Raw genomic sequence first — 23,772 nt, forward strand, 5'->3', positions numbered from 1 at the left:
ACTATAGCAATACGAAACACGTTAAGTAAAGCAACTAGATAATCGATATAAGTTGCCCAACACATAAACGGGGCGGATACACGTCATGTCACATATGTAAAAGCAAATCATTTAACTTGTTCAAAATCTAGATCCTTTCAAAGTTACAAAAGTGAACGCAAAATGCTGCGCGTGCACAGTCGAACGTCGGACCTTTTGGCGGCTACCAAAAATTAAGATTTCGATATGATATCGAGACTAGTGGTTTTATTTTTGTTATATTGGAGGGTAGGGGGATTCCCTGATGGGGCGCCGATAGACGCATGCGTCAAGGATCGTGCAAATCAACCTAATCACGGCCAGCATAGGACACAGCCATTGTCAACGATACCCTACAGATTTGTGGCATCTTCAGCTATTTATCGTCCTGGAATGCGCATCACTGGTAATTAATATTCCGTTTCTTTTATTATTGCATTTACCTTCAGATTATAACACAAATTACCAGCAAATAGATATATTTAATGTCACTAAAAAAATTTTAAAAATAATTTAAAAAACTCTGGTATCTTTTATTAATAATGGCTTTGTTATTCTTCCTTTATATTAAATATATATTAATGATGAATGAATCTTAGAACTTAGAATTAATTATAAATACATATTATATACTATTCTATATTTTTTGTATATATAGGTGAAACTGTGCTTTGTTTATGTTTGAATGTGTATTCCGTTTTTGGCTTTTGTGTACAATGTTAATTTTTGGATATTGTTTAGTGAGTAGCTATAGTAATACTGTTGAGCAAAGAAATAAACAGATAAACCTTAACTTAGTGAATCTAGAAAATAATATGTATTCCAGAATCCTGAAAATGATAAATAAATTCAAGTAGCATAGTTTGTGTTATGATATTATAACATAAATCATTGATAATAAGTAATTGTGAAAAATAATGTCGAAAATGTTTACTGATATTGATAATATTAACAGCGCAATAACAATTTTGCGTAGATAGGATGACTCGCTCGCGCAAGAATTCTACACTATTTAAATAATTCTTATTAACAGTAATCAGTTTTCCGCTTTAATTGCTTGACAGTTTATCTAACATTAAAAATATTTCATTGATAAAACTGCGTACGAGTCCGTAACCCACTCGATAATATTACGCAAGAACGTTGTTATTGTAGGTCACACACTTATGGCAAACTTGCTTAGGTACTTACACGTTCAAGTCATTATATTACGTTGATCATAACGAAAATGATGTCGCTTCTGCCACGGTATGATCATTCATCTGACCTATGCTCTTAAAATTCTTAATTAGTGCTAATGACTATTTATCTATATCTCGCGTACTGTATAAAGTTTTGATGTAATAAAATATATTCATTAATACCGGGACATAATTATCAACTTCAAAACATCATATCTAAATAAATAAAATTTCTAACTCGTGTCAGTGATTCTATCCACTCTCCGGAAACGACTTGACCATTTTTATAGGTAGGTAGGTCTGAGATAAGGTCGTTAGCTGTTTTCTTACTGTCTATGGGATAACGTTAGGTTAAGTAAATCAACCGCAAAATTGATATAATTTGCCATTAGAAACACACATTTCATTTAAATAACATAAACATTAGTATTATAATACTCTTTTTATGGCAAAAAATCGTTTGCCGATTTAGCTAGTAAATTCATAGAATGCGTTGGCATAAGTCTTCATGATACAGGAAAGGACTAAAACATGTTCAGATCAGCAACAGCTGTTTAAATGAACTCCTGAACAGCTGTCATTACTTTAGGGTGAAACAGGAATCACCGGCTCCCAATTAAATATCTGGTTAACAATGTTTTTGAAGTGAAACTTCTTAGGGCGCATGAGGGTAACATTATTACGGAACGTCACGAAGATGTGCAGCGTTTTTGTCGAAGAAAAGGGAGAGAGCGATTGAGGCTTGAACACCGATGGTGTTTTTAATATATATCAATATCATTATTATTTATTAAGTAACTAAATTAAAAAATTTTTTGTTGGTTTTGTATTTTTATAAGGGCAAAGAACCAAGACCTTTTTTGCTAAGACCCAGTTGGCTATTTTAGAAAAAGTGGATATAAGTTATCAATTATGATACTAATGAATTTGTTATATTATTTGGTAATTGTTACCATATTTATGGTGGTATTTCTATAAACATAACAACAGCTAATTTTAGTTCTGTTTTTAATTAGCCTTATTCATTAATATAGAAAGACTGGCAAAATTAAATTATGGGATTTGGGCAGCTTAATTACCCAATAATTAATTTACAAAGAAGTTTCACTTCTGACATGTGCAAACAAATATTAGCGAGCACTTATGCTAAATAAAAAACATGATTTCCAGTATCAATTGAAGGAGTAGATACCTTCAAGGGTTTCTTCATTCAAGCACGTTCAGTGGAAACAAACGACTGGATTGGGGCTTGGGAGAAGACACCCAACACGACTGTGCACCCTGAATGCTCGTCCGTGACACACGCGGATCCACGAGACAAATCTAGGGCTACACTTGTATGGCGTTCGCCGCAGCATACTCACGGCAGAGTGTATTTTACGTAAGTTTTCAAGTAAATATAATAACCAATATTAAATTTATCGTATAAATATACACTTATCGTGTTGAGATAATGAGTATAACGAATAAGTATTATTTCTACAAATATAGTTCTGAATGTGTATTTATTGAATTTCAGTTTTATATTATACCTACGATAACAATCGTAGAAGCTCGTAGAAAATAGATATTATAATTCGCGTTGATCTTTAATCTTGGTTCATGGTCTCACATTATTCATTGCTCAACTGTTACAAACTATTTACGAATCTTATTTACAGTAAAATCTTCTGTAACTATTTAAATCTACGATTATGCCATTTACGGTTTTCTAGAACTAAATTATCTGTATATGGCTACGGCCTTTCACATCCAAGATGTTGACCTCATGTGATGTGCGCTTCTATGAATTAATTTTATGGTCGAGTATCAATAATGTAGCAACATTACTGATTAGTAGTGACAAGCTATCACAAATATTAATTATCGACGTCGCTCCAATTTAAAACTTATGGTTTAGTTGTATTCATAACAGACAAATAGTTTGATTTTCGAAATGACACTGGAATTAGGATAACACCGATTTGGTGTGTAATCAAGTTTATTCAATAAAGAAATACCTAAGATGTATACTATTGTGTTCTACAATTTATTTCTGTATATATGATCGCTATGATAGACAGAAATATGCGTTAAGAAACTCTGATCTAACGATATAACTACTGGTGTTTTACGGCCAAAATTAATAATGTATCCTCAATCTATGATTATAACCAATCTTGGACTGATTCATATCTAAAGGTGGCCATTCACGGGCGATCCATCGATACATTTGGCACGCTGTCGTTCCAAAACTCGTCCATGAATGTGAAAACACTGTCGGTCCAAATGGATTGGCTCGGCGCGATGGAATTCCAACTGCGCGAAAGTCCATCGCGCCGAGTCAATTGGTGCGGCGCGCATACGCAGGCGGCGCGCTCGTGAATGCGGAAAACCAACGGTCCGGTCGGTCTGAGCCATCGTGCCGTACGGTTTGCTCGCTCGTGAATGGTGTTACTCGCGAGCCAAACTCGCCATTTTGATTTTAGTTTGCGTTTAGCCGTTGGACGAGAAACACGTGACGCATTGTTAATATAAATCGTTTTCGCAATGAGTTCAAACCGTGACTTTGTTATTCAATTGATTTATAAGATTAGAGACCTGACGTGTTTGTGGGATGTGACAGATATAAATTACCACAACAAACAAAAACGCGATGCAGCATTAGAGGTTTTGCTAAGTATTTATAAAACCAAATCGCCTAACGCCAATATTGACACAATAAAAAAGAAACTTCAGGAACTAAGAGCCTCATTCAGGAAAGAGTTTAATAAAGAAAGTACTTATAATTATAACCTTGCTGTTTATTATTTCAGGCCATGAGAACCATAGTGGCTTAATTCAATTGACAAGTATTTTGAGTACCATAGAAAATAAAAACAGTATTTTTTTAATCAACTAGCACTCTTCAGGATACATACTTTTTACTAATTTTATGTTTTATTTGACCAAATTATGATTTTAATAGTGAGAAAATAGATTTATTGTTATTTTTCTATATTCTATTCAGTTCCAAAAGTTTAAAATAGATAGGTTCATCTATTCGCATATAATTTCTCCAGTCAGTTGGCTCCAAAGTCAATTCCTTTATTAAATTTATGTGACTGAGTCGCGATCTTTTTAGCAACCAATCCTTACACCACTTTATTTTTGGCTTCCTTTTTTTTAAAACTATACAAATCGCTATGGCCGATAAATAAAACTCATCTTCTGAATTGAAGTTCATTATGAACACGTCCGGTGCTATCGACGCCTACACTCAAAATGATCAAATGGAACGGCTCGCTGGCGCGTTCGTGAATGGCATCAATTTGGCTCGGCACGACGTCGAGTATCGAGCCAGTGGCGCGAAAGCCATATGGATTGACCGTGAATGGCCACCTTAAAGACCGATCTCCAATCTGCATGCCAATAAACATTTCTGCTATCCGATTGTTTATTTGACAAAAGATTGACAGCAATCTTTTGCGTGATCCTTGCCTCTCGACCGCGTTTCGTTCAATGCAATATGTTGTGGTCAAGCATACCAAAAGTTTGCTGTTTTTGGAACGAAATAAAATAAGTAAGACTAATAGGGTCTGTTTCACAATGTATGGATAAAGTAGCAAATAGCTATGCAACGTTTTGTTTGTTTTTTTGTTACGAACAAATAAAGTTACAGAATTCTATAGAAAAACATAGAACCTCAACCTTTTTGTTGGTCATTTAATATTACTTGTAACGAAACGGGCTGTCATTTTCATATGGTATTTTTGTTTGTTAGGTTATTGAGTATTTTAGTACATATTATTACAAATATAAATTTTCTCTGAGTAGTTTGTGTATCTTGTTTTTGTGATTCGAGGTTGGTTCTTTAACTTAAAAAAATGTCTACGCAAAAACGTGAAAGAAGCGTCAATTTCAGCCGGGAAGAAGTTGACCTTCTAACTTCGCTTGTTGCTGACCATAAAAATATATTAGAAAATAAAAAGAGTGACTCAGTCACCTGGCAGGAGAAAGAGCAGTGCTGGAAGACGCTGGAGGCGCTGTTTAATAGCACAAGTGGGGTAAACTTTCGCAGTGCTAAAGCTTAAAGAGGGCTACAAGAAAAAAGTCTGCCTTGATACATGCTGAAACATATCGTACAGGAGGTGGCCCTAGTGCTGCTACTCCTCTTACCCCGATCTCTATCGAGGAAAAAGTCAAAGACATGATATTGTTGTCTGTCGAAGGAAATGAAAGTCAATTGAAAGGAAAAGCTTCTAAATAAGAGAAAGCAATGGGCATTTGAAGAGGAAGAAAGAGAGCATAAAAGATAATTATGGGCCATAGAAAAAAATATATTGTTAAATAAATTAGAAAAATAATAGATTTTGTGCCTGGAGCGAGGATGTATTGTATTAAAAATTTGTATTTTTATTTAAATAAAAGCATTGAATTTTTATTTAATTTATCTCAAAAATGTTGTAATTTATAAAATATTATAGTAATAAAGCAAAATAATCACTTATAAGATTACTTCGCACACTTGCATTTCCCACGTTGTCAATTGCGCTTTGATCAATATCATCAGCTTGTTCATCTACTTGTTGCAGTAGTTCAAAATGTTCATCTCGCATATCAATAGCAATATTGTGCAACACTGCACATGCCACTATCACGGCTTGTACACGAGATACTTGAAGCAAAACCTTTTTTGACAAACCGATTTTTTCCAAACACCATATTATGTCCTTTCCACCACATTTCTGCTTCGTATTTGAGATTCGTTATAAAGATGTTCTGCTGGAGTCTTGAGGTTTTGAAGTGGAGTTAGTAGGTAGTATCTATAGTAACAAATATTTTTGGTTGTAGCTAATATTTAAATTTTTTTTACAAAAGTTGATGAAAAGATGAAACCTGCAAGAAGTCATATATGATAGACATCACTTTGTGTAAAAGTGTCTCCAAAGCTTCTTTTGTTAAATGTGAATTCGGCGTCATTCAGGCCCTGGATATAATAAATTCTTGTCTTCTTATGTCTTCGCACAGAAGTACGTTGTCTTCTTCCAGCTTCAGAATTACTATCCCAATCGGATAATTGCATTTAAACTTCCAAATCACTATCACTAGAACTGGAAGATGACGAAGATGAATAAATTTTCCCAATGAATATTAAGTTAGGTCGCAATCCCAAACCCAAATCATACGAGTTTCACCGATAGCAATCCGAGATTGATTTGGCCAATCGAAGCACTGTCAAAATGGACAGATAGGTTGTTGGCATGAGTAAACATTCATTTTCATACAGAGGGCAATCTTCAATCTCTTATCCGCCCTCTGAACGATTGGTTGAATAATTAGATTGGTATCTCAGTCCATGTATTGAATATTGGCATGCTTTTCTTTAGAAATGGATTGAATTGTCAGTCTATGACAGCTAAAATTGGATTGAGATTGCATATTGGTTTTGGCCGTTAGAAAACGTGATTTCGATCTTTTATGAATAACTTCGATCCTATTTTGGTCGGTTTCTGGAAAATTTATGTAGATTTTATAACAGAACTACACCAAATGAATAATCATACATTTATTACAGGGGAACAATTCTAAAGAACTATGGAACATTTTGGTCCAACCTAATTGCCGATGCACCTCAAGACCCTGCCGACTTGCAAATCATTGGGTAAAACATAATTAAGAGTTCGTATTCTTATTAAGCTGTGAAATGTATATTTAGGTTACCAATAAAACACATGTAATAATAAATACTTTAATGAGATGAGAATATTATTTCATAGCATTTAAATAAAACAATCACTTGTTAACAAAAGTAAAAAAAATATTGCTACGATCCGTAACATAATTGTGAATAACGTACGAAGCAATTTATTATAAGCACTATCATGCGCTTAGCATGGGGTTATTTAAAGGCTTACATATATATTCCGTTTTGTTATCGATTTCCCCAGAAACGGGATGGCTATATATTTCATAATGTGAGGGAAACAGAGAGCACAACATTTATGGAAAACCAATTATATGGTAGACTATTTTTAGTTTAAAATGTATGGAAGATAAGTTGTTTAAGTTAATAATTTAGAAATTATTACATCATATGTTAACTGTGTTCACTGTTAATACGGCCAGTTAGTCTTAGTAAGACAAAAATGATAATTTAAAACATAGACCTGACCAAATCTTATTAATCGATAAGAAAACGGTAATAATAGTAGCAACTGGCAAAGTTGCCATAAGCAAATTAATATCAAGGAGTAAGAACCGGTTTTAAGGCTTCTTAGCTTTTATAACCGGTCTTTTTATTCCCATGAGATCGCAAATCTCATTTCTTATGGGCCTCAATTCGTTCACGTCCTTTTCCCAGTCTGTGTCCGCCAAAATTGACATTACCTGAAAGTGTGAAATTTTGGTGTAAATTAAAAAAAAAATCGGAAAATATGTGTTTTTGTTATACTTGTCTTGCGACTCACCAAATAATATTTAAAAGAACAATATACTACTGCAATACAACACAGTACGAGAAATATTAAAAAACGTACAAGCCTAGTACTTCAAGAAGTCTAAGCGAACGGTTTAAATCAAACATAATTTACAATATTTATGGAATTTCTTAAATCATTTGACGTCATTTACCAAAGACAATTGGGTAATATGACACAATTGACTTCGAAGTCAAAGTTTGTCTATCTAAAATAACAAAAGTTGTCATTTAAAAACCTTTAGAGACATATCTCTAATTGCACTACGGTGCGTATAACATAAGTACCTACTTTGTCTCTTTCCAACACAGCGTATACGCAGTTTTGACAGAAAGAGATAAAACAATATTTCATAGAATTAATACTCTAGGCGTTCCCATGAGTTGGTTTACTTGTCAAATTACTTATAAAGTATTACCTGATCAAGGTTCTCCCCGGGTAGGTCACAGACGTCCCCATAGAGTGTGAGCGCCTCATATAGGCGGGCAGCCGCACATCGACGAACATAGCGTTCGCCGTAACACAAATATATCACGAGCATACCCAGCGAACTCGCGCATACAGCACCTCCCACCTGACGAAAAAGATACATTAATAAAAAAATATATAATTAAAAATATTGCCAATGCTACTGCAACAATATTGCCGACGCTTCTGCAACAATATTGCCAACGCTACTCTGCAATAATATTGCCGATACATATATATATTTTATATTTATTAAAAAAATTTTTCAACTCTTTGTGATAGAATCCCATAAACCCATAAAACCATATTATTAATATATGAGATTTAGAAAAGTTCGTCAACTACCTTTACAACAAGTCCATAATCCAAAAACATACCTGAATAAGTTGGCACAACACATTAATAGAATCCAATAATTTGTAGATGTTTTTGCCTCCTCGAAGCTCCAATTGCAAATGCTTCAATACATTTTTAGCGAACGTAGACTCCTTGTCTTCGAGTATGGGAGATATGGAACCTGCAAACAACATTTTTATTCGTTATTTATACTTGTAGATGAAGGGTGCAATAAACGTGCGACAAAAATTATTAAATTTTCAGGCACATAAGGCTTTCGAGAAAAAAATGAAAAATATATATCAAAATGTTTTTCATACACACTAAGATTTATAATTTTGTCACGTTTATTTTACAATTTAATAAGGTGAAAAATGAAATTCCTTAGGACTAGTTCTGAAACCATTTGATCTAATTACGCATCTAATAATTATAAACATCAAATCATATTTTACGTAATAAGTGTAAAAATATTTGTATGTTTTGTATAAATCACAATAATTAATCACTCATTGTAGTTCATTTTAGTAAGAATTTAGAGGATTTATTAGTACCGCCACTCTATATTCAAAGAATAATTGGAAAATAATATTACCAACTACAACAACACTAGCGTCGGCAATATTGTTGCACTAGCGGCGGCAATATTGTTGCACTAGCGGCGGCAATATTGTTGCACTAAGCGTCGGCAATATTGTTGCACTAGCGTCGGCAATATTGTTGCAGTAGCGTCGGCAATATTGTTGCAGTAGCGTCGGCAATATTGTTGCACTAAGCGTCGGCAATATTGTTGCACTAGCGTCGGTAATATTGTTGCAGTAGCGTCGGCAATATTGTTGCAGTAGCGTTGGCAATATTGTTGCAGTACCGTCGGCAATATTTTCAGTAGTGTAAATGATGCTTGTAAAGGTCGCGATTAAGATTAAAAGACTACTTTCCAATCATGGCAACTTGATTACGGAGAGTCGAACAGTGCAGATGATGAAACCAACTAAGTGGTTAGCTATTGGTTGATGTATGTAAGCTGGCATAATTCAAATATAAGTGGAATAAGATAAGCCATAATTAAGATACCTGAACTCAGGAGTCTGTCGAGGAAATTGAAAATTGGTCCAGTGATTCGTTTCACGTGAAGATTATCAGCGAACACTTGTATTATAGTATCACAGATGCTCTTCAACGTATCGAGATCGTCGTGAAGCGAGTTCAAGTATGAGAATAGGGACTGTGTAGTGTGTTTCACCTGAAATTACAAAGATTAGTGTTGTAACCCTCAATTAAATGGGTCAGGTTCTGAATGAATTCCCGGCAAAGTAGTTGTTCCGTTTATTAATTATCCTTAAAGACTACAAATTTCTGGTGTTTAATTAGAAAATGTATTGCGTTTTGAAAAAAATAAAAAAGGCATTTTTTTCTAAGCCACAAACATAAATCAAGTTTCAGTGGTTATTTTTATAGTTCAAACTCACACTCAAAATATTTTTATTCATATAGGTAATCAACTTATGAACGTCAAAAAGAAGTTAAATTAATTGTAAATTTACATTTACTACCAGTTAGATAAGATAAGATAAGAAGAACTGGCAAAAAACTTTCGCCACTCTTTTTAATAGCCAAGTATTGAGTCATACAAATTGTTTGAACTGGAGCATATCAATCCCAAGGATTAGGATTTAAGTATTCGTCAAATATATAAAAAGCTTTATTGATTACTATAGCTTACTTGATTGATATATATATATATATATACTTGATTGATATGTTATATATGACAGTGCTCAAGGACGAGATTGTTACTTGAAATACGTTAAGAACTTACCAGGCTCTCAGTTAATTCTCCAGCGCTCACAATCAGGCCCTTGATGACATGATACCTGTATGCCGGATAGTTCAATAGTTGGACGAATCTTGGCATCGTATGTCCCGGGAACAGCCAAAGTACGACATTCGAGTTCTCGCTAGTTAAATTATGTTCTTCCTCTTGACGTTGGGGCTTTACTTCTACTTCTTCAGAAGGAAATATGCGTTTTAAAGCATCGTGCTGAGGGATATTTGCGACTGGCGGATCGCTGAAAGAAAAATAAAGAATGAGTGGAACCATACATTTATGAGATTTATTAAACATATCAATCAGTTGTTATTTTAAAAATATATATGGCACCGGAATCCGCAAGTTCATCAATTTCCTAGGATTCTAAACGAGAGATAAATTGTATTATTTTACGCCCACATTTTAATAAATTTGCGACGTCTCGTGTTAAATGTATAAACTAACGAATATCTATTCATGATTCTAAACGGTTAGGCTAGATTAGTGACTTATTCAACCAATCAGAGCGCACATGCCGTTTGGTTATCGCTTACTTACTATATTACGCGTGAGTTCGGTAACTTTATCAATTTGCGAAAATGTGGACGTAAAATAATACAATTTATCTCTCGTTTAGAATCCTTTATAAAGTTTATACTTAACTAACTAGCGGATTTTGTTATATTAGGTTGGGGAAAAAGTCTTTTCGCATTATAGTATGTATGAACTTGTAATAAAATCTCTTTGGCTATACTATATGTATCTGGCTGGTTTTGTTATCAAGGAAAGTTGAGATTTTAAAGAAGATAATTCCAAAATCAAATTAGGATAATGACTGTTTTTTATTTATTTTTCGTACCGTCAAGATGAGTGAATCGAATGAAGAAATTCGATACATTTTAAAATTTTACTACAAAAAAGGTCAAAATGCAACACAAGCCGCGAAATTTTTTTGCGATGTTTATGGACCTAGGGCAGTGTCTGTGAGAGTAGCACAAATTTGGTTTAAGCGTTTTCAATCCGGAAATTTTGATGTCAAAGATCCAAGTCGCTCTGGTCGCCCTGTGACAGATAAAATGGATGCAATTTTTGAAAAAGTGGAGCAAGATCGGCATATCAGTAGTTACGACGTAGCTGAAGAACGGGGAATTGACCACAAAACAGTTTTGGCGCATTTGAAAAAACTGGGTACACAAAAAAGCTCAATACTTGGGTACCTCACGAGCTCACTGTAAGAAACTTAATGAACTTGAGTACACAGTTTTACACGTTTTTGATTCTTTATTACGACTTAATGAAACCGATCCATTTTTGAAGAAGCTGATAACTGATGATGAAAAGTGGATCACGTACGACAAGAACGTGCGAAAAAGGTCGTGGTCAAAGGCCGGTCAGGCTTCACAGACTGTGGCGAAACCCGGGATAACTCGCAACAAGGTGATGCTGTGTGTGTGGTGGGATTGGAAGGGCATTATTCATTATGAGCTGTTACTACCAGGCAGGACCATCGATTCTGAACTCTACTGCTAACAACTGATGAGATTAAAGCAAGAAGTTGAGAGAAAGCGGCCGGAATTAATCACCAGAAGGGGTGTGGTTTTTCATTATGATAACGCTAGACCTCACACATCTTTGGCCACTCAGCAAAAACTGAGAGAGCTTGGCTGGGAGGTGATAATGCATCCAACGTGTAGTCCTGACCTTGCACCTTCAGATTTCCACCTGTTTCAGTCTCTTCAGAATTCTTTAGGCAGTGTCAGGTTATCATCACGAGAGGACTGCCAAAACCAATTATCGCGGTATTTTGATCAGAAGCCCCAAAATTTCTATAGCAATGGGATCATGTCCCTGCCTAAATAATGGCAAAAAGTTATCGAACAAAATGGTACCTACATACTTTAGTTAAATGTAAATAAAGTATGTTTAAAAATGTTTTGAATTTTCTTAAAAAATGCGAAGAAACTTTTTCCCCAACCTATTATTTCGGTTACATATACATTGTGTGATCGTAACATAGAAACTAATTAATTGGCATGTTTTAGAACGCATCCCTGTAATTACAATAGATTATTTCATTATTACTTTTAATATATACATTTTTGTTTTGTTTTACGTACATCTTATACGCAAAAGTTAGTATGAAGAACAAAGGAACTCTACCGATTTTTGTTTCAGGTTTATGAAGGACATAGTAACTGGCATATCGAAGCCAATATACTTACTACATAGTGCTTTTAGTGGTAGATGTTTAATATGCTAGCAGTGTTGGCCTAGTGGCATCAGCGTGCAACTGAGGTTCGATCCCCTACTGTGCGTGTACCAATAGACTTTCCGTTTATGTACTCATTCAACCGTGACGAAACCGGTTTGCCTTAGACCCAACAAGTCGGCGGTGTGTGTCAGGCACAAGAGGTTGATCACCTACTTGCCTATTAGACTGACAAGTGATCATGAAACAGATACAGAAATCTGAGGCCCAGACCTAAAAAGGTTGTAGCGCCACTGTTGTTTTTTTATACATATTAATTTTTTTTTTAAATAATTACTTATAAATCAACGCAGTAAATATCCTTCCAGCGTGCGCACGCGTCCTATCGATCTTTTCTACAGCTTGTTGCGCGACACCACACATCACTGCGGTTATCACTTCAGGGCTGTTGAGGTGGGGTGCATCTGATGCGCTTTGACGGCAAATTGATAATAAACCTGAAAACCAGAAAACAACAATAAATAAAATAAATAAAATAAATCATTTAATCATATTGGTAACACTTTGTACACTTATGACTTGTCTGTAAAGATAAATAGTATGAAAATAAAAAAATAATATATATTATTATTATTAATATATAAATCATCAGTAAATAGTGAAGAAAATCAATTTTCAAGGTTCCGGTGGTCTAGATAATGTTTCGATATAGCTAAAAACTTATACAAAAAATAATAATGACTATATAATATACTAATAATTTCGCGTTTTATTAACTTAAACGGAAAGCCCGCCATCTAGTGGAAGACAAAAAAAGATAAAACAATTGTAAGTACGAATTAAATCAGTGTAATATAGGCAAGCTGTTGTAAATAATTCCTACGACATCTATATATATATAAAATGAAACCCGTTTTCCGTTGTCACGACATAACACGAAAACAATTTGACCGATTTGTCTGATTCTTTTTTTATAATATTCCTTGAAGTACTAGGATGGTTCTTACGGAGACAAAAATTAAAAAAAAAATGAGTGAAAAACTCGTAAAACAACACTTTTCTATATTCCCATACAAAATATTCGTAATAATATTTAAAGGCAATTTGAACTTTAATACCATATCATAAAGTTCAAGTGTTAGTGGAGGGGTTCCGGGAAGGTTAATTTTTATTTTTTTGACCTAATGTATTTGTTGTATTATCAACTTTCTTTTTTTTATCTTACTAGCTAGACCGGTGTCCCGAATAGCAGAATAAGTATTAAAAAAAATAAAGAATCGACTGTTAGGCGGTACGATGTTCGCCAGGCCAGCTAGTAGGTTATATTTTTGCGACCATCCCTTAAAAAGATTTATTAAACACACTTAAGTCGTAATACCTACCGGTCATACTAGCCTCGCGTACCCAAGCACCAATATCTCCCCTCATGTCAATCGTGTATTCTGCGAGGCAATCTAATAAAGCCTTCGTCACATCCGATACGTGTTCTTGAACACCCACAATTCCCAGAGTCTGACACACATCAGTGAGACCCACTACAGCATCACGGCGGGCTTCTGCCCATTTTGCGGTACTTTCGGTAACTTTAGTACACTCTATGAGGGAACGGATTACTAGTGGTAGGTGTTCGGATAAAACGAATTTTGGGAGAGATCCTGGAAAAATTGTGTTGTTATTTCAATGCCGTCTTAAATTCTTGGTCAACTTAAGTAAAGGTTATATAGGATAATATGGTTAGACCAGAACAGAGGAGATATATAAACTTGCAGGGGTGTCGAGACGTTAAAAGTATAGCTTTTTTGGGAACCCTGACACAGGTATTTTTTTACTTAAAAGGATTCCCAAATCTTACACATTGTAATGCGTATGTGCTTATAATGAATAACCACATTTTTATTTTTATTTAAAAGAGAAAAGAAAGAAAATGTTAAATATGAAATACAAATGGGAACGTCATAAAAAAACACTAGTATTATTATTTTAAGCATTAAAATAATTTGGTTAAATATCCGGATATAACACTACCACTAAAAAGGGTGCTGGTGGTTCTGACAAATAAATACTAAATCATTGAACTATATTTGTTTATATTAAAAATTACAAACTTTTTAAATGGAAATAACAGTATGAACGTATACTTTCAGATGCGGTAAAAATTCTGGCTTCTATTTTGATGCAATAACAATGTTAGACCAATAATTTTATTTAACTCTTCCAATACAAAATGCATCAGAACGACGATGAAGATATATTTATTAATATAATTATAATTAATGATAACTTACCTACAGCCCTGGCATACCCCATTCTAAACAACAGTCCATTAACCCCAGTATTGGACAGTTGTTGACAATACTTCTTCATCAGTTGCGCGCGTTTCTCCTTCGCATTGACGCCATCGTAAACGAACTCGTCGTTTTGCAAATACTCTTCGAATACTAAAGGCAAAGCTTCGATTGCCTTCTCCCGAATCACTTGTACTTCGTGGGGCAGACATTCTTCTATGAGGTTCAGCCATTCGTCTGAAAATTTACAAATTTCTTATACGCTGTGCCCCCAGGAATCTTTAAAATTTCTTTAATAGTAACTCCTATCCACCGGTTTTAGCTTTTCCGATTTTTAAACATATTATGTCGCAGATTCAACGCGAATAATAATTACAAAGTTCGACATTATTACTTAATAGTAATAATGTCGAACGACGTTAGTGATGGTGGTAATATTTAAACACAGTCAGTGCGCACGTCCGGCGCAGGCGCCGATCGGCAACACAAGTACTTCACGAGTCACGACCCATTCTACGCACTACTGACTACTTGACTTTGACAATTGACACAATGACATTTTACAACCTGCTTATTTAGAAGTCGTTATAGTCCATTATAAACGACAAGGCGTCTATTACCACACGGTAACACAAAATAACAGGAATACCTCACAAATATCGAGACAAGAGATTAACTGTTTTTTTAATCTTATTTATTTTGTAAGCCATACATCTAGTAATTAAAGCGGCTAAGAGATTAACTGTTAAAATTAAAAAAAAAACCAGGCAACTATAATTGTAATAAAACTTCTAAAGAACAACCAAACCTCTTATTTATACCGTATTGGACCATAACGGTCTATTATTTATACACACTCACCGATAGTATCAAGCTCGTACACCGGCGCATGCGCAAGACAAAGCTTGGAGATGCAATGACAACACGCCTGTCGCATCAATTCCCCGCCCAATCCTCGAAACTGCTGTCGAGAAGACAAACGCCCAACCAGGGACCGAATACACGTGGTCACCTCCTCGGGAATTAACGAATCCGCTTTAGAACCTGCATTTTAAAAATAAATACTTATTTCTCTTCTTTTTAGACTATTTAAAAATGTTTAAATCATTAATATCCAGCGCAGAGATGAGCGCAGCGCAGGAGAGGAGCATACCATGTATAATTTATAATGCTATGTATAATTTAGTGGGATAAAAAACACTTTAATTATTATTATTTAAACAAATGATGTTCGATATATAGAAAAATACGCATTAGTGTCTTTAGTATGAAAACTGTGTCGAGGCACTTAGGAAGTTTATATTCTTACAAATATTTTGGTTTTTTTTTTCTCATATTGTTTTAGTATAGTAACGCCCGAACCCATAATGCAATCCATAATCCACCATCTGAGATAGTAATCCAAATGTTGTAATAAGTGTGCCAATAACCAATCGACGGAATGTAATAGCCATCTGTCGATACATGCTATCCATGGGAGGTCGTATCGGTGTCTGTGTATAGACCTTTGTATGAAAATGACAGTTGACGAAAGCTAGATTTCAACAGTTAATTATTTTAAGAGATTTTAACTTACACCAGTTTTTGTAAATAATAAAAAAAAACTGTTTGTTATGTTTTAAACATACACATGTATATATTAATGTTATTTGTACGGTTTTATTTACTTTATTTGGCTTACATTGATTATCAAATATGAGTGAAAACTCGTTAAAATGGGACGACAAAGAGAATTTTATCCGTCGCCAAAAATGGATTGTCTTCGTAGGGTTTGGTTATTGGTTTGCAGATAGGAGATCGATCGACTGTCACAGTCTGATCTTAGATTGTTTTCAATCTGAGAATGTGGATTGATTATTGGGTTCGGGGGTTAATCGGTACATTCTTGCTATTTTTATGTGTATTTTATGTATTTCGTAAATCGCTGTTGTGGTTGAGTGTATTTTTAGTTCTCGTGTTATTTGTGTCTCGTCTGACTGTAAATATATTAAATAAAATATTATAATTCGCTAAACTTGAACCATATTTTATTATATAGGAACTTACCGTTAGGTAACTTAGCTTCGGAGAGTGCGTTGATAATTTCTCCAATAGCGAGTATGGCACCATGACGTAAGTTCAAATCCATCGACTCTGTTTTTTGTACTAGCTTGGGTAAAACTATGGTGGCCATGTAATCTGGAATCTGTAATCAATATTTTTTATAAATAAGATTAAAAGTCCTAAGTCACTTGCATACTCAATGGAAGATGACGAATTATTTTTACGAGCATGCTTACGATTATAATTTATTTGCTTTGAAGAGCTTACTTATTATATATTTTATAATAGAGGTTAGACGAACAAAAAGGCTGATTTTAGTCCATAAAGAACAAAATTTACGCGCAAAAAAAATAGTTTGAGACGTGTTTTTGTAGCGATAGAACTCAACTTTCAAAGGAATTTATCGTTAATATTATGTTTGCTATTGTTATTGGCTTAGTAGGTATATTATAGCGTTAGTTTATAGCAGAACAGTGTTAGCCTAGAAGTAAACTGCGCAATTCTCCCCGAGGTAGTAAGGGTGAGATCAGAAACAAGACTCAACACTTTTTGACGTAAAACAATTAGGCTTGGCGCTAAGTTTCCTTATAATGTACAGCTGTAATTTGCTGTAATTTGTAAGCTGTACATTATATGTACAGAAACACCAAAAGTTAGTGCCTGAAAAATCTATTAAGTTAAGAGCAATGTATGATTAGAAGGTATGATTTGTCTTAGGAGTAAATGTTTATAAATACTAACATCAGACATGGCTCTTGATTATCCAATCGAGGAAATTATTACGTATTAATAAATAAATTATAACTAAATAAACCTATATAAAAAACTACGTAAGCCTAACTTATCTAAAGTCACAAGTGACAAAAAGTGACAAAGAAAATTATTCTGAAATTAAAACAATAAAAATCATTTTGTATGAAGGTCTTATGCATTTTAAAATGAAAATGAAATGGAGGTTTTAAATTTAACGTGAATTTTTTTGAAATGAATGTTGTTCACGTGATATCCCTTATATGTTATTTGAAGTCCCTTAATCCCTAGAGATGACAAGTGGATACAATGTGTGTGATTCAATGAGAATTTTTGATACTCGTAACGATTATTGTTTTGCCGGGTCTTGAAGATCGCGCTTATTTGCTATGTGCGTTCACTACTGAGGTTGCATAAAGGTTGACAAATATATATTTGAACAGAAATGAGAAATATTATAAATACATACAAAAACTGAGTCAACTTCACTTTATTAAAAGAAATGTATATGTCGCAGCCTAGCTTAATTAGCCGTTCAATTAATAACCTAGCCTTTTAACTAAACGGCGCCGTTCAACTAACGGCCTGAAAGATGTTCAGCCAGTTGATTAAACAGCTAGGCAATCAATGACACTTCATTACTTGCCTAGCCTATTGACTGTTAATTTAAATTTAATTCCACTTTCTGTCACTCATTTCGAGAGAAACTCTTCAAACTGTCAATATGGCGTCGGCAAAACACAATTTTGATGGTGTTTTCCAAAGTTTCATGAAAAACAACAAGTACAATGATAGAGTGTAGTGATATTAATAATGTTGGCTGCGACATATATACAATCGCCCAATGACAGCCAATGAGTTTAAATTTTAAAATTAAGAACAGTTATTTTGAGGGTATTTATAAAAAAATCTTTACACCATTGATATACCAAAAACCCAAGATGCACACTCAACGTTTAAAAAACGTCCTCAAAAAATGAGCGCAACATTCTAAATTGTGCGCTTATTTCAAATAGTCTCGCGTCTAATAAGTGGAGTCGATGTTATTTATTTGTGTTTTTTTTTAATAAATAAATTTATGTACTTTTAACTTTTTTGTGTGTAGTTTTTGACAAATATATTTACGCTATATAAAGTGTAGGTCAGGAGGTCAGGCCAATTTAATTTTTTTTTTAATTTAAAGAAAAAACTTTTTAACCGGATTAAAGTTATGTATTATTATAAATTTACAACTATTTAACATCCAACACTTTTTGTCTTTAGTCACCGTGACCACGCACGCTGTAAAGCACCCGAAAAGTCGGATAAATTTAAAATTATGTTAAATAGTTGTAAATAAAAAAGTCATGTTCGACTCCAGTCAATAGCTTGTCCTACCGACCACGGTCGGTCGTAAAATTTTATTGCTTTAAGTACGTATACACTGCGTTGTAATAACAACTTTATGCAATTCGCGTAAGGTTGATTTTGCAATAATATATGCTTGTAACATATACTGTTATAGACATACTGTTATAGAAAGGGACAGAAATAGTGTTTCGGGACACTTTCGAGCGTTACTTTTATTCGAGACTGTGCATCTTGGGTTTTTTGTATATCAATGCTTTACACTCACCTTATCGGTAAGTTTATTCAGCGCTTTAGCGGCCAACTCCCTAACAGCGAAGTCCCAATGTCCCGCCTTAAGGTCTACAAGGTGGTCAATTAGGGGTTGTGTATACTCGGGAAAGGCAGCAATTTGTGGAGCCACGTTTAAGTAGGCGTTACTCCTTGGACCAACTGAGTGGAAGTCCGCTGTAGTGAGTACAGATATCCCGTGAGGGAACATGCCGTGACGGCCTACGTTCTCTTGGTAGGCAGCTGCGGCTGCGCGACGGCAGTTTATCTATAAAATAGGGTAACCATGGTAACACAATCTTAACTCTCTTTTAACGTCTTATAAATATCCGAATTAGTCTAATTGCAATGATTAACTAAAACATTAATATGTCTCTATCTATTCCATTTACCGTAAATACTTTTGATAGAAAGAAGATTCGTGAAAATATGCTTTACAACATTTACGGGTGTTGAAACAAATCAAAAGGCTTCATTTTAATTTAATTCTCATTATTATGAAAAAGGTTATTTTAAGATAGTTTTTAGGCAGTACATACATTACGAATTCAAATTATAACAAAATATTTCTTATTTTATACCATATAGTAACTAAACACACATAGAAAATGTGTGGACACCTTTTAAGTAAAGACAAATTACTTGTGCCAGAAGACCCACTTCTGCGTCTCAAATACGTGTGCGTTCGTTATATAATACGGTTATTAAATATATTTCTATGTAATATTTTTTTTTTTCTTGAACTGTATCTAAGGCTCATCGTTTACTATAAAAAAAAATACCTCTCTATCAAAGCAGGCAGTGGCAATAAGAGCATTAGCCAAGGCCACCGCGTGTGGGGCCAACGCCTGCGCATCATATGCTCTTGCGAAGGCCCAGGCAGCGTGACACGCCGAGTCACGTGCTGCGCGAGCGCCCACTGCTCGCACTTCATCACGTGACAAAGCACGCACTGCACAACGTACACCCTCACATAGTTGGGACGGGGATAAGAGCCCGCGTCGTGCTGAAACGTTCAGAATTATTTGTTATATGATTTGAGATTTTTCTTCGTTCTTATCACCATAATATAAGTACCATGAAAGAGTCTAGAGCATTGTTTCCCAACGTCGTGCCTACGCCCCACAGGTGGGCAATTTGATTGTTAAGGGGGGCTACACGAAAACTTATTAAAATTATTTGGAATTTTTAAAATTTACTTACTCGTAAACAATTTCCTAGTAATTTCTTCCTAAACCCTATCATTTGAGTTACTTAAGTGAACAATTAAATTTTTTAAATATTAAATATTTTGTTAGATTCGAGGGGCCTAAGAATTTTAGAAGGGTGGGGCATAGTACAAAAAAGGTTGGGAATCACTGGTCTTGAGGCATTAGTTTAGCGTCTACAAATTAGAAAAAAATTAATGAGGTGTTTAGTAGACAATATTAAAGATTTAAATATTCTATAATGTTTCTATTTGATCATGGTATTTTTTTTTCTTAAAAAATTATAATTACAATGGACGTTAGTAATGAATAAAAAAACGTTTTCAATCTAATTTTATTGGAGTTAAATCTAGATCTACTTATAGGATCCTCACCTAATTCAGCAAGCGCCATACATCCACCGTGCCATGCGGTGTCCCTTTCGTGTTCCGCGAACAATGTAAGCACGCTTTCACAGACGTCAGCCGCAGCTAAGGCGGGTAGACGCGCCCCAATACGGCCTACGCCCTTCGCGGCTGACCACCGCACTACTGTGTCATCATCGCGTAGGGAACAAAGAAGAAGTTCCACAACATCTTCAACCTGAAGTTTACGTTTGATAAAGTCACAATAATCTTTAAGTGTAAAACTTTCTTAAATTCTTGATACAACATTACGAATAGAAATCGATAGAACGGTGAAGTAGGGAATCTTCACTAACCAAAAAGATTTAGACAAATGTATTATATTCTAATATTTTTAAAAATATTTTTCTTATTTATTATTTGTATATATTTCCGTAACTTTTAACTTTATTAATTTTTTATCGAAATGTAATGTCCCAAACAATTATTAAAAACAAACCTCTTGAGGTATATCCTGATCATCTTCATCGGGTGGTGAAGTGATAGGCTCTGTATCTCCAGCAGCTGCAACACCACCTAAGGTCATCGCCAGTGAACGGGATCCACGAGTATACCTCCACGCAGCGACACGAGGACGGAGAAAAGTTAAACCTGTAAATATTGTCGTACATTACTTTCGATTTTTTTGGTGTTTCAATATATTAAGTTTTATTGATTGTTTGGTAAAACAGTATCGGGTTATTATGATTAATTTTAATTAATTATAAAAGCAGACATCTAATGTACTCTATGTTAATACTTTTATTAGTACATAGATACAAAAAATTTTAGCCTTTTTGATGCATTACAGGACCAGTTACTACTAAGTCCTATGACAATAGGTAGACACACTACGACTATTTTATTGAGATTATTCAAGACAAGTTATCAATTTGTTTTGACAATTATTGATTGATCGGACCAACCCTAGGTCGTCATCGGGACCAAGCCAAGTGCAAAGCTTTAATCGATCAAAAAGACTTCAGTACATATAGATCACATAAATAAAAATAAATTATATGTACCAATTCTCTGTACTATTTTTACGCCATACTTTCGCACAAGCATAGCCTTATGGTTCTTATAGTTTTGCTTTGTGACCCATTCAAGGAGTTTGGCCGCAAATGGAAGCAAATCATCTCTTTTTCCATGTTTTAACACAGCCGCTACAGCAGCTAAAACACCATAGTGGATTGTGTCCTCCTCTTGAATATTAGAATGTATATCACAGGCCCAATTGAAAAATGGACTCATGTATAATTCCTTAACATCAGATCTAATAAAAAACAAAAATTCAGGTTCTACTATAAATTTTTAAATAGGAAATTGAAAAGGTACTTATTGGTAAACATTTTTTATGCCCATAAAATAATTGCAGATAATATAAAATTAGTTAAAACAATTTAATTTTATCATACAACTAACTACATTTATAACATTCATCATGTAATATTTACATTCTTGGGAATATTCCATCAAGTAAAATTACAGGTACACTACAGGTTAGCTTATAAGACACATTAATGAGTTGTAAATATAAAAGGGCACTATATATGTCAATAGGCAGGATCATTTGTTTAAGTTCATTTATTGGAGATAATTAAAATAATAAAATCATTTTTACCTTATCAGGAATTTTGAAGCCAAGTACGCACTAGCTTCAGCACAAGTATCCTTACTTAAAGCATAAGTTTTGCAGATGTTAAATATTCTTTCCATTACAGTTAATTTTTTTGAAGAAGCTGCACCTAAAATTTAGCATTAAACCATTTTATTAGCCTATTGTATTAAAAACGAATGTCCACATGTATTTATGCATCTTACTGAGAACATTGTGTTTAGAAAATTGGCACTGTATTGATATATGTTGATATTGTAGAGATAAAAATACTATATATTTTTGAAGTTGCACCCCCTGTATTGGTTAAATTAAATCCTTTTCAGATATTAAGACTATTATACTAAACAGAATGGTAGAATAATATGTGTGATTGGTCTAAATTATTATTTTTATAAAATTTCATTTTGCAGCCCTTTTAGTTAGTAAGAAAAAGATAGGAAACATTAATACACACCAGGTTGTTCTGGAGCAAACCCGTCTAAGCGGCTCATGTGGAAAGGAATAATGACAACAATTGAAAGCCACAGTAATAGCACAAATCTGCTTCTCCATGTTTCTTTATCATTGGGATTTTGAGCTTCAAGGAATGTAAGTATAGTCAACAGATCTGTTACCTGAAAATTGTATTTACATCAAGATAACATTAAATCTGTATCATTTAATCCTATTAGTGTTCTATCATATTAAAAGTATAAAGAAAAACTACAACACACTACACACCTCATGAGGAAGATGTCTTACAACCACTTTATACCCCCGTACTCTTATTATTTGATACATGTAATTGAAAGTCGCATGCTTTAATTCAGGTGAAGAACTTTTATCCTTAATAATAGTCATAAACTTTGCTAATATCTTGTCTAAATGAGGATCCAAAAGATGCCGCTGCTCATAATACTGTTTAAGAATATTGTAGAGTTTATCGTACTCTCCTTCGTATATTGCTGGAGTGTCATATATATTTTTCACATTGTCTATCATATTGAGTACTTCTTCAACTTCTGAAAAGTGCTCTAAAGCACATCCTAGACCAATATTGTCACAGTCTTCGTCTCTATTCATATCAGCGTCGAGCCCAACCATTTTGGATGATGTATATATATTATATTAAGATATATTTCAAAATTTGTTTAGTGTGAAATTATATGGGTTCTAGGTTTTAGCTGTTAAAGATAGTTATTATGAGTTTTAAAGTTTTTTTCAACCTCAAAATTACTAACGATCACTCAGAAAAAAGAAAAGTAAAACAACAACAAATCAACTGTATTTTTTTTTAATTTCTATTAAACCACAGTTTTAACTATTGATAGTTGACACTTAAACTTGATAGATAAAAATGATAGACCATAGATATACCAACGTATACTTACACCAAAAAGAACGTTTATACAGTGCAAAATAATTAA

At 34.1% G+C, this 23,772-nt stretch overlaps 2 protein-coding genes and 1 long non-coding RNA gene across 3 annotated transcripts; 2 read left to right on the forward strand and 1 right to left on the reverse strand.

The window, feature by feature from the left end:
• Nucleotides 1–149: 149 nt before the first annotated feature.
• Nucleotides 150–6,918, forward strand: LOC125063393 (putative defense protein 3). The gene is made up of 3 exons (XM_047669812.1): nt 150–424; nt 2,370–2,580; nt 6,736–6,918. The coding sequence occupies exons 1-3, from the start codon at nt 226–228 to the stop codon at nt 6,824–6,826; spliced, it is 501 nt and encodes a 166-aa protein (XP_047525768.1). The 5' UTR covers nt 150–225; the 3' UTR covers nt 6,827–6,918.
• LOC125063394 lies at nt 3,298–4,605 on the forward strand. Its single transcript, XR_007119511.1, has 2 exons — nt 3,298–3,380; nt 4,567–4,605. It is a non-coding gene; the product is annotated as an uncharacterized LOC125063394 (long non-coding RNA).
• Nucleotides 6,896–23,644, reverse strand: LOC125063392 (tubulin-specific chaperone D). Its single transcript, XM_047669811.1, has 18 exons — nt 23,087–23,644; nt 22,821–22,980; nt 22,370–22,493; nt 21,771–22,021; nt 21,206–21,357; nt 20,737–20,944; nt 19,937–20,160; nt 19,153–19,422; nt 16,791–16,929; nt 15,606–15,788; nt 14,745–14,981; nt 13,842–14,114; nt 12,797–12,956; nt 10,260–10,509; nt 9,515–9,683; nt 8,482–8,621; nt 8,055–8,210; nt 6,896–7,547 (listed from the first exon to the last, which is right to left on the reverse strand). The coding sequence occupies exons 1-18, from the start codon at nt 23,447–23,449 to the stop codon at nt 7,425–7,427; spliced, it is 3,582 nt and encodes a 1,193-aa protein (XP_047525767.1). The 5' UTR covers nt 23,450–23,644; the 3' UTR covers nt 6,896–7,424.
• Between the last annotated feature and the right edge of the window lie 128 nt (nt 23,645–23,772).

Source organism: Pieris napi, chromosome 3 (assembly GCF_905475465.1).
Source record: "Pieris napi chromosome 3, ilPieNapi1.2, whole genome shotgun sequence".
In the NCBI taxonomy this organism is placed as follows: domain Eukaryota; kingdom Metazoa; phylum Arthropoda; class Insecta; order Lepidoptera; family Pieridae; genus Pieris; species Pieris napi.